Source organism: Mixophyes fleayi, chromosome 8, assembly GCF_038048845.1.
Source record: "Mixophyes fleayi isolate aMixFle1 chromosome 8, aMixFle1.hap1, whole genome shotgun sequence".
NCBI lineage: Eukaryota > Metazoa > Chordata > Amphibia > Anura > Limnodynastidae > Mixophyes > Mixophyes fleayi.
The window spans coordinates 96,237,958-96,250,503 of NC_134409.1; the positions used below are offsets into that span (position 1 = coordinate 96,237,958).

Here is a 12,546-nt window from a genome sequence, read left to right on the forward strand (position 1 = left end):
AAAAAGATTTAAACCCATTCACCTCTAGAAAAATCAATGTTTTGATTGTCCAGAGAACATACAGTAAACACTCTTATTGAAGACACTTTCAATGGCTTAACACCAAATGAAATAAGAATGATTTTTTTTAATTTCATTATCCCTTTAGTATATGTTCTTTTAGATAGATGAGTTTAATTAAATGAGTCTAACCATTTCAATATTTAACTTATTTAGGTTAGTAGCTTGCTGTTTGATGCAGTTTTCTATTTTTTTTCTAGACAATAGTTTCACAAAGTCACATGTATTAGATGAGTAGCATAAAATGAAAACAATGCCATTTACGTTTATTTGGGTTACTCATAGGTTCAGAATTATGGTGTCTATTAATAGTCCATGTTGCTGTAATATGAAGTAAAGCTTATCGTATTGATAGGTCACCCTTCTGGGACTTTCAACAAGTGATGCTTGATGTTGAACATTTTCAAGATACTTTATTGGAATCTCTTTCCCAATACTCTACTGAGCTGTCAGACAGGTCCAGGTGTGTCTCTTCCTTGCTTTTCTTTCCAATTTTTAACACACCCTCTTTGTGTGGCAGAAACTCTGAGACACCTAGGGGTTTAAAGATTGCTAGAAGACACTCAGTCAGAACACAGGAGCACTAACAAGGTATGTGATAACATCGCTGGAATAAATAAGCTATAATCAGATAAAATATATTAATATATTAATGTTTTAATTTAGGTAAGGATAAGGTGTATTCTAATATGCTAAAGAATACTAAAGAATTTTACTTTATTTTAATATCTTAGAAACATTTTCCTCCAACCTGCACATAACTATTATCTGAGTTTCAGGTAGTTTAAAAAACAAAACATGGAAATTACTATGGGATACAAATATAATTCATAGACAATGCTCACATAATGCAATTTACAATTTAATGTATGCATTGCATATGTATTTAGACATGCATTTAGATGGCATTACATGGAATCTACTTGGATAGTGGGTGACATAAAATAGGTAATAGTTTTGAAAATGTAAGTGCAGGTTACAAATGTAAGGATAATTTAAACCAATTCAAGACTTTCTTTTTAGATTAAATACTAAGAGAAAAGCAGGAAATAGTGCTTTTACTACAATGTATCCCAAACAGCGCACCAATAAGGTGAATAGAGATTGATTGATAATCCCTGTACCGTACTTTGCCATATTATTATTATTATTGTTTATATTTATAATGTAATATATGTATACCATGTTATATTTATGATGGCAAACAATGACAGTGAAGTTTAATGAGAACACATACATGTTCTTGTATAGCAACGACTCATGTTCTTCCTGGCAGAGCTCCAGACACAAGTTAAAATAAAACAAAATGGACCATAAACAGCCACAGAGCAATAAAACTTACTACTAGTGCATAGGTTAAAATAACATATAAAATCAATGGGCTGGTACCTGCAATCATGTACATAACAAACTCAGAAGTATAATCATTTTAAAAGAAAATGGGCAGGCAGATTGGAATCCCAAAAAACTATATTTGCTTTTGGGATATATGCTTTGCGATATATTCAATGCTTTCCTGTGTTTGAAATGTACTAGCTGTAATCAGAGCACTCTAGTAAATCTGAGGACTCTCTTTGTACCTGTACAAATATTGAACATTCTGTAAAATGCTAAATATAACTTCACTCCCCATGGAAACTCTTGTTCTACCCTGTAGAGCAATACTGTTTCCTTTGGGATGGGCGCAATAAGCATCTACATATTTGCAAGCCAGATAGAGGATTTTGTGGCCTCCAGTTTAATGGTACTTCTAAAGTGCAAGGGATGTATTGTGGTAGAACTACCAAACAATATTTTCATGTCATCATTTTTTCATTGCTTTGGATTCCTGGTATTATCTGACAGATGTTTCTGATGTAAAATAAATATAACTTATCTAACATAGTATTATGTTTTAAACAATTTACACTTTAACGCGCAAAAAAAAACAACTTTCCATAGAGGCCTATGATAAATATGCAATAATCCAACTTCCTGTCTTTTAAAATGATGCAAGCAAAGCTTAAACAGTATTCAAAGAAATAAAAGAGTGGACATGTCTCCCATTAAGAAGAACAACTAACACAATATCCCACTGTACACATACAGACACATATACAAAGTGTCTCTGTGCACCCCCCACTCCCAAAATAGATCAAATCAGCCCAAGTGCAACAAGGAGGGAGGCCGCTTTTTTAAAAATGTACTTATTTATTTGTCAGGCTTACACCCCACATTACATACTATGCTTTATGGGGATCTTACACTTTTAACATAAGACACACTTTAAACATATCTAACTAAGATGTATGCAATTTGCCTAAGATTTCTTCTTAAGAAACAATATGTGCTGCTCTGAATACAGAGTAAAGTATGTATTTTAAAAAGACACAATTTACATTTACCTTTTAAGAATTGCGTCCAACTCCACATAAGGCCCAAAATGTCTAGTTAGAATTGATAGTGTTGCTTGATAATTATTGTAAGCTATGATAGATATATAGATAGATAGATAGATAAAAACAATTACTAGTGGGTTTATGTATTTAATAATTATGTGAGTTGTACATTTTTCTTTTCAGGAACTGGTATAGACATCATCCAACATGTCTTGCAACAATGACGACTACTTCTTCCTATGTAGTGCACAGGATGCATGGGGCATCGTGTTGGAAACTTTAGCTGCTGCTGGGGTTGTCTTCACCATTGCTCTCATGTTAGCACTCCTCATTATGGTGCCTCGTATCTCTGACAATGCTAAACGGGAACTGGTTCCAATTCAATTAATCTTCCTCCTGGGTACACTTGGAATCTTTGGCCTTACATTTGCCTTTATCATAAAACTGAATATACAAACTTGCCCAACACGGTTCTTCCTTTTTGGAGTCCTATTTGCCATCTGTTTTTCTTGCCTTCTGGCTCATGCCAGCAAGCTAGTGAGGCTGGTTCGGGGTGGACTGGGTATGTCATGGTGGGTGATGCTAGTCACTGTGATTGCCCTTTCACTTGTGCAAATTATAATAGCCATTTTGTATGTAGCAGTTTATCTAGCAAGAAATATGAACCAATGCAGTTTGCCAAATCCAAATCTGCAAGACCGTAATATTGACTTTGTGCTCATACTGATATATGTTTTATTGCTTATTGCTATCACCTTTCTGGTGTCAATGATTAGTATGTGTGGACCTTGCAAATACTGGAAGAGACATAGTGCCCATATTTATATAACAATGTTTTTCTCAATTGGCATTTGGGTGGCTTGGATTGTTATGCTGCTTAGTGGAAATAATTCTCTAGGTAACTCTCCTCAGTGGGATGACCCTGTGAGAGCCATAGCTTTAGTAGCCAATGGTTGGGTTTTCCTTATTCTGTACATGGTGCCAGAGCTTTGTTTGTTGACAAGACAGCAATCAGATTGTGCCCAAGACAAAAATCAAACCCAACCACGTCTTCTTCGGCAAACTATTGGAGTAGACAACCGTGTATTTACTCAAGAAGATTCAATCCAAGGTATGTCTTCATGCATTCTAAATCTAAAATGTCACCTGCCTGTCAACTAATGACCCCATTATTTTGTTTTTTTACTTCCATCAATAAGTAAATTATTACATTCAGACTTTTTTTCTGTGCTGTAAGAGAAGCATACAAACATTTTGTAGGCTCTTTGTTTTAAATTATTCACAATTCTACATAGAGTAGGTTTATATAAGTCAGTATGGGAATTTTGTTTCTAATATTTCATCCAAAGTACTCATCACACATAGGTTGTATGAGGTAGTGGAAATAGTCTCAACGCTCTACCCACATTTTGTCTGTGAGATTGTACATCATATATTTAAATTAATATGACATACTTGTGCTCAAAGGTGCAAATGTGCAGATAAATCATAGCAAACAATTGGACATTTGCCTTTATTGTCTAACTTGCATTATACAAGCTAATTGCTGGTGGTTTGCTATGGTTTTGCACTTGTAACTTGCACCTTATACTGATGTTTATAAATATCCCTCACTATTCCTTTAAACAGCGTCACATAAAATAAATGTGTAATGGGTTATTGGAGTAAGCACAATGGAAGTATGATATCTGAGTTATTTGTATGCCATAACTTTTTAGCACATTCAGTCATTCACAAGTTGTGCCCCACCCCATATTTAGAATTTACAAAAATTATAGGTGTTCTGTGAGGAGAACTATAATTAATGTACAGTTTTTACATGGAAAATGAAAAATGCAGTGTTGTGTCCAATAGCAATCTCTTATAGAGAGTGTTTGGGATTGCTACTGTATGTTGCAGCATATATCATTTAGACACATTATTGCTACTATTATTATTGGATTTTATCTTATGAATTAGATTTTATAGGAGAAAGCTATCATTCACTTGTTGACCATGGAGAAAAAACAAAACAAAGAGGCTCATGCTGAGTTGGACTCAGGGCTATCTTTTTCATTGGGCACGATGGGCAGGTGCCCGGTGACCCCACAGGCAAGGGGGCCCCATAGACAGGGCTCTTAAGTAAAATAAATAATCCTGCAAAAAAAAAAAAATCCTGAAAATATATCTATCTATATCTATATATCTATCTATCTATCTATCTATATCTATATATCTATCTATCTATCTATCTATATATATATATATATATATATATATATATATATATATATGATACACATATATAGAGGTAGGGGCCCCGCTGCACTGCTTTGCCCGGGGGCCCATAATGTTGTTAAGGTGGCCCTGGTTGGACTTATATGCCTCAATAAAATATGCTCTAAAAAGACTGTATGCCGAGGGGGCCCATAATGTTGTTAAGGTGGCCCTGGTTGGACTTATATGCCTCAATAAAATATGCTCTAAAAAGACTGTATGCCGAGTTGGAGGCATCTCAAGATGACTTCAGCTCTGCACCAGTAGCATACTTACACCCAGAATCGCTGGTCATAACAACAAGAAAAGTTTAACACTTGTTTTGAAAAGTACATTAGCCATTAGGTTTGATTTAAATAGTTAAACCTCTATAACATGGCAGGTATAATCTTTCTTCTCTTATATGAAGGAAAATAGCATAAAATTAATTCTACAATACGCCCATAAATATATATAATATAGGCATAGTCAATGAAGAAATATTCGGAGGTCAATCTGCAACCAGCCAATCCAGGGCCCTCTTAAGAACATCTTGGGCCCCCGGGCACAGCAGTGCACCGGAGCTCCTATATATACAAAAAAAATTAAAAATGATTATATATATGGGCCCTGCAGCCCAGTGGGGCCCGTCGGAGGCAGGAAAGAAAAAAAAAAACCTGAAAAAAAAGAACAAACTTACCATGCTGTCAGCTGGCGATCCGGCTCCCTCCCTGGTCTCCTCCTCCATCGCGCTCCGCAATGGATGTCGGGCGGGCGTGATGATGTCACGCCCGACATGCACTGCAAGCGCGACAGAGGAGGAGGAGACCAGGGAGGGAGCCGGATCGCCAGCTGACAGCACGGTAAGTATTTTCTTATTTTTTTTTCAGGTTTTTTTTTTATTCCTCCGACGGGCCCCCCTGGGCTGCAGGGCCCCCGGGCACCTGCCCATTGTGCCCTATAGGAAAGACGGCCCTGAGCCAATCAGAAGCAGCTAGCTAGTGATGGCGACCACCATCATCATCATCAGTGTGTATTTGCACCAGCCCTCAGGCACCTGCAAGTGATGTGGCTACTGACATGTATATATGTGTCTCCATGTTAGTCTGTCTCAGTTCGCAATTACGCAAACACACCCTTACTGCACTTGGTCGGCGTTTGTTTGGAGGCGCAATGTGTCAAATCTGCATAGAGATGTAGACAAATGCAACTTTGCACATTTAATGCTTAACAAATAAGTGTACGCCCAACTTAGCCTGAGCCACAAAGAGAAATTAAAGAAGTTGTACTATATGACATGAGTAATATATAGTGATGTACATCGTGTAGAATGTATGATGAATTGAGCATTGTTCTCACCATACAGATGTGGAAATAAATGACATTTAGTAGAATAGAGCGCTGCTTGGTATAAACTTATTTCTAAATATTTGTATAATGAGACGTGTCTCCTTTTGTCTAATACCTAAACAAATGTTAGCTTTCATTACATTGTAGTTACTATATCTGTATCATTAATACAAGAATGTTTAGAGGGGAAATACATTGAATCTAGGCAACCTCAGGTGATTTTTCTGGTCCCATCACCAGTGAAAAGGTCACATTTAGCATGACTCAAAGCGAACTCTGACACACCCATGACAGCATAACATTGTATTTGAAAATATATATTTAAAGGACAGGTGTAACCTTAAAAGTGTAACAATGTAGGTGTGTTCCTTTCTGAGGTGTGTGTGGAACATTACAATTTTTTACCATACAAAATATATAGTATAAAATTATAAAATAATTAAAGGGATAGGCCAACATTTAAAATCTGTTACATTATTATTATTATTATTTATTACTGCTGCAGCATGAGACAGGCACATTGACACTTCTAGTACCAATCCCTTTGAGATTTATGCCATTTGCATACTTTGTGGGTAAGTCCCCATAATGACATAATCACACTGGTGCTCGGATTGTATGTGTTTGAATGGGGAAGATTATGTGGGTTTGGATTCCAATTTGATAAAAGTCAAATATAATTGTATTTTGTGATATTTTAATTTAAAGCATTGCATTCCCTTTTGATATTTGTATTGTTGCCTCTTCTTGTCAGCATACCGCTTTCTATGCCAAGCTTTTAGTTAATTACTAAACATTTTAGTTGATTGGGGCATAATAAGAAATTAGTCCCATTGTAAAATGATAAAGGGGCCAACATCCCTCATCCCAGCTCTGCTTCAAAATTCCTATTTGGACACCCTTCATAAAATAGTTGCTGGTAGCAAACTGCAAGGCTCTCTTGTTTCCCCCAATTCAAGCAATAGCCCCTTTAATCACCATAGACTCCATATAAATATGGGGCCCATTCCCAAGTAGTTTCTCTACCCCCTGCCAATATTTTAAACTTGTCTCCAGGAACACTTTAAAGCTGAGGCATTGGATTTAAATATGTTGCACATGATACTGTCTCCAGAAACCTTAGAGCTCCGGAATCCGTGATAAATTTACTGAATTTAACTATAACATACTCTGTTGCATTTTAAAAATGTTTCCTAAGCATATAGATTAACGTATAAAGGCCAGAAAACAGCAATGGATGGTAAGAACTGCATTCAACATGCAGAAAAATAGGAATTCTATTATGTATTTTGTCAGTATCAAAAATATGGGGACATTCAATGGACACAAAATTAGGAGAAGCTGACAATAAAATGCATTATCCATTCTTACCTTAAAGTGCAGATCCAGGCTACCAATGGCGTTTAACAGTGTCATTCACTGTTCGCTGTTTGCACTTCCCAGCTGTCAAGCCTATGCCAGTAGCTTGCACACTCCTTTTCCATTTAGCAGTGTAAGAACTAGGCCAAAAAAACTATGTGTCAAAATGCAATTTCTGATTTTGTAGGTGATGGAGTTATCAGTGTTTTGATGCATAGACAGGTGATACTGTCATTGCATGAATAAATGGAAGCAAGTGGGGCAGCCAACTCCACCATTTTCACAGGTGGGAGGAGTCCCATTTTCAGGAAGTTGATATGGTGACCAGGGTTCTTGACAAGCCCAATAGCAACATTAATATGCCACTGATTGCTAGTAACCGTAGCTGTAACATTTATTAAAAAATACTTTGGGGCCTGTGAGGTACCACAGGATATGATAAAGAAAAGGTTATTATAATGTTAAGGAACACATATAAAGTCAAAGCTTTTTTAATGAAATAACTTTTTTTAAACAAATTCTACACAATAATTACAAAATATTTTTATACTGATTCCTGCCGTTTCCATGTGATTGACAGCTCAATAATGATGTTATTTAAACCTAGACATGTACCAATATATTCAATGAATACACAATTCAGAGAGAAACTAGGCAAGCACAAAAGTTTAATAATTTCAGTGACTTTGAATGTGGCATTACAGTTGACATCAGAAACTGGCAGCTGAGTGGAACAGTGGTGCTGAAAGATGCATATCAGGATGTAAAACTTTTTGTGCCTTAACATAAATGGCTTATGGCAGCCAACAACTCCTGTCATCATATAACTCATTATCTAATTTGTCTGCTAAATTAGGGGACTCTTTGTTAAGGGCCCTGTTATATGTAAGAATTCTTCACAGTATATTGAGCATAACACCACTTTTAAACGCAACTTTATTTATAAGATTGTGAAGCCCAAGTCAAGTCAAATAGAATCAGAAAAGGAGAGTCATAGTTTAATTGTTCAATATATTTTTTTACAACTACCTGCTACTTAGTGAAGGTCTACAATGTATTAAATGAAAATACTTTGTGGTAGGACATTTGTTAGATGGAGGAGGGATTTTGAGATGACAATAATAACATATATTATAGACACAAGCAAATGTTACTGACCGGCACTGAAATGTTAGATAGTTGTCAGAAAGAAAAATGGAAGAAATATGGCAACCTCTGTACAAAATTTCACATAGTATTCATCACACCAATGGTTTGGATCTGTTCATAGTTAGAATTGCCTATTTTCTTCTGCATTCGCTATTTTAATTTTTGATACATTTTACAATTATTTTTAAAAAAATGTGTCAGTAAAAAATGATGGCCATCAGTAAATAATTATAGAAATGCGGCTAATGAATATGTATTTTACAGAGACAAAACTTTAAAATTTATCTTGACACTAACCAGGTACATATCTGTGCCATATAGGTTTGTGATAATCATGTCCCTAATGTGTATTCTCATTGTCACCAGGCCCATGCTCTGGAAGGAGTTCCCCCTCTTCTGTTCCACGGTTCGATGCAACTCTACCAATGAGAGTAAGTACTGGACAAGTCACGGGTGTTGCAATAAATTAAAATTCTTAGGGATAATCTATTAAAATTATACTTTTTTTATAGGACCACATTTTCATGTAATTTCATTCAGACTCATTATATTCCAAACCAAAAAACTTGTCCCTTCTCAATTATTTTAAATCTCACACAGATTGGTTGTTTGCAATATGAAGTGACTTAAAAATATCCAGACAGCATTGTCCACCTCATCCACCCTACATGAAATACTTTAAACAATGTAAATACTGCCATACAATTGTTGTGGTGTTCAATATTACACATACTATTATTCCAAATATAATGCATCATTTTAATTTGAGAAACTGGAGAGTACAGTACATTGAATCACTGTTTGCAGTTAGTGCTACTTATTTTGGCATGTAGTCTTTGCACATATTTAAAACTCCAATGATTTTCAATAAAATTGAGTTACCTATGGATGAGGAATTGGGTTTTAACACCCAAATGTATTGTAGGATCCATCCCCACAAATCCTGATAATCCAGAAGCTCTTAGAGCTTGCAATCTACCAGTACCAAAAACTGGGAGGCCTACACACGTTAGCTCATTCTCTACAGAAATATGCACCATCCTCAGGATGCAGACTGTATGAGTCTCTAATTGTTTTATCTTTTTGCTGCCAATTTTGAGAAAATGAACTAACAACCAATATTTTGTATTAACACATTACCATTTAATGTCAGTGCAATAATAAAATCTTGTGAGAAAAAGAGTCCCGATATTTAAAAATATGTTACCTAGCACATCCCTATCTGAATAATACTGCAAGGTACCTGATGCATGTAAAAAGCAGTGTCAGTTTTATGGACTGATGACATAGTACATGTGGTAATAATGTTGCCTAATTAAACTACCACAATTGTCTCAATATCACCAGAGGGAGCTAAATTCATGAATTAGTTAAATGCTAATTACACTTTTACAAAAGTGTATATAAAAATTAATTTTGCTTCCCCTTACTAGAAAGGTGGCATCTCTACCATATCGGCTACTGCTGGACCATGTGGAAATCCTATTTAAACTGTAAAGACAACAGTGGAGCATAAGGTTGCATGCACCTCCACTGCATTAGTCCACTGACATAATTACATTTGAATGTCCTGATGTCCTGACACCAATAGTTAACATGTATGTGCGCATAATGAAAGGTGCTTCCGGCCCACATTTCTTCTGGTTCATAGTTGATCTCCACTGTAGTGTTGTTGGGTTATTGATTCTTTATAACAGGACACATGCAGCATGCACAGAATAAATGAAAAAGAAAATAAACATATTAAATAGAGGCTTTCTAACAGTTATTATCCCTTGTTGTAATAAGACACAAGCTACTCGCTAATGCTAGTTTTTGCAGCCTTGTATCGAGTATTGCATTCTTTTTCTTTCTTTATAGGAATTTGAACCATCAAAGGAGTTCTCTATACCTCGCCCTCAACCACGTCCAAACGCATATATGCATTACCGGACTCATGACATCAGTCCCATGTAAATCATTAGAAAAGGGACATTACTCTGGAATCAACCCAATCATCCATAATTTATAGAGGTGTTATTTCTCCTCCAGGATTGTTTAAATGATCGGCATGAAGATACAAGCACTCTAAAACAATACGAAACAACTATTTATCCTTTTAATGACCGGCAGCTAGATACATATTATTTGTCTTGTAGATATTTTACCCTTGCATAAATGAAAAGTAAAGGCTTTAGGTTAAAAATAACCCAAGTCCTTTGTGACACAAGTCACAAAGGACTACAAAATGCTCTCATTTAGCAGCTTATTTTATTATCTGCTTTTCTACCCATTATTGTCTATGTGGAGCTGAAAATTGTCAATTAAGAAAAACCCAGAATTAACATATTTGAATATACATATTCTTTTGGGAGGAAAATTCAGCAATGAAACATTCCTTTTCTTTAGCTACAAAACTCTGGGGTAGACCTTTGATACATTTCCCTAAGTGGCAATGTGAGTAGAGATGAGAACACCTTGAACATAAATATGATTAGACAGAAAACAAAGAACTTGATGGCACAGAAAGAAAGGTGTTATCAATGACAAAATTTTTACATTGTTTTGTCATTTCTTATTATTCATTCTGTGAGCTATTGATAATAACTGGCATGTCAGATTAAATAATATACACTTGCCACACTGTCATTTTAAAAAGATTATTATGAATTGCAGACATTTCCACTTATTTATTGGGCATTTTATTTCTTCCTTAAGAAATAAATCTGTTTTATCAAATGTCTTTCCTAGTTGAGAAATTGGTTATCAGGTAACCAAATTTTATGTATATTGTTAAGTATATTCAGCTGTCATAAAACAGTCATATGAAAGAATTATATAGGTATCTCCTAATGAAACGATTCATAACGAATCATCCTAGCCCGCTCTCGGCTGTATTCTCTTGAGAGTCACGGCATTTGAGCAGCGGGGGTGATTCCTAATGAAGAGATCCGCAAGGCCACGCCCCAAACCCCCTACCCCGCACTCTTTAAGAGGATCTCTCCTCTGCGATTTCCCGGGGGAGAGATCCTAAATGTTGGCAGGTATGTGTTACTGTTTGAAGAGTGTGCAGAAGCAGTTTCATATGCGCAGGTTTCTTACAGAAGCATCAAGTGCTACACTTAGGGCTAGTAACTTAAAAAAAAATACATAATAATCACATATACTTAATAATTGCAAAATGCACCTCTACTTATGTTGTTTCAAGTCATTTGCCATGCCAGAGCTTACCGTATGTTCAGCTACACAGTGCCATCTACTGTTAATCAGTTGAAAGACAAGTTAAAAAACAGTTGCATATCAAAAACGGGTATTTACCCATGTCAAAATATAAATGAATCGTTATGAAATATGAATTTAAATCTAGTCCTGAACCCCAACAGGAACTAGTTTTCACGTAACAAGTTTGATGGACGACTTTTTTGCCCACATAGATAGGAAAAGCTTTCTTGGACTTACTGTGAAATGGCAGCCATCATAAACCTTAGCCAAATTTAGATGCACCAAACTGAGCACACTGTTGTATCACTGTTTCCAAATAGTGCCAAAGGAGGAGAGGAAGGTTTTACACAAATATATATACTTGAGTCAAAATTGAAAGTCATGAAAGAATGACAGGATCACTAGATGTACCAGTCAGTATTATATAATTATATAATTAAGAAAAGCAGCACAACAACTTCAATGTGATGACTGTGGGTGCCATGTCAAGTAAATTGCCAATGAACTTCATCCAAGTAAAACATGAAGACCAGCACTCCATATAGAGAAATTATTTTTTTAAATGCATTTAAAACCAAAAGATGAGAACATGGAGCATACTTCATAGTAGTGTATGTCAGGAGAGATATGCTCAACAAGTGTTTAATATATATATATATATATATATATATATATATATATATATATATATATATATATATATATATATATATATATATCAGGGCCGTAACTAGGGCTGTGCGACAGGGGCGACCGCCCAGGGCGCAACGCTGAAGGGGGGCGCAATTTAGGAATATTTTAGGTTAATTTGTTT

The 12,546-nt window shown here is 35.6% G+C and overlaps 1 protein-coding gene across 1 annotated transcript; it reads left to right on the top strand.

The window, feature by feature from the left end:
* The first annotated feature begins 546 nt into the window (after positions 1-546).
* On the top strand, positions 547-11,253 carry GPRC5D (G protein-coupled receptor class C group 5 member D). The gene is made up of 4 exons (XM_075182909.1): positions 547-651; positions 2,622-3,549; positions 8,898-8,962; positions 10,392-11,253. Exons 2-4 carry the CDS (start codon positions 2,646-2,648, stop codon positions 10,485-10,487), a joined length of 1,065 nt encoding a protein of 354 aa, XP_075039010.1. The 5' UTR covers positions 547-651; positions 2,622-2,645; the 3' UTR covers positions 10,488-11,253.
* The last annotated feature ends 1,293 nt before the right edge of the window (positions 11,254-12,546 follow it).

Bases quoted from the DNA above. Each gene is read 5' to 3' on its own strand.
- GPRC5D (XM_075182909.1), top strand. From the start codon at position 2,646: ATGTCTTGCAACAATGACGACTACTTCTTCCTATGTAGTGCACAGGAT. The intron at 3,550-8,897 runs GTATGTCTTCAT...CATTGTCACCAG, and splicing joins TCAAGAAGATTCAATCCAAG to GCCCATGCTCTGGAAGGAGT. The intron at 8,963-10,391 runs GTAAGTACTGGA...CTTTCTTTATAG, and splicing joins ATGCAACTCTACCAATGAGA to GAATTTGAACCATCAAAGGA.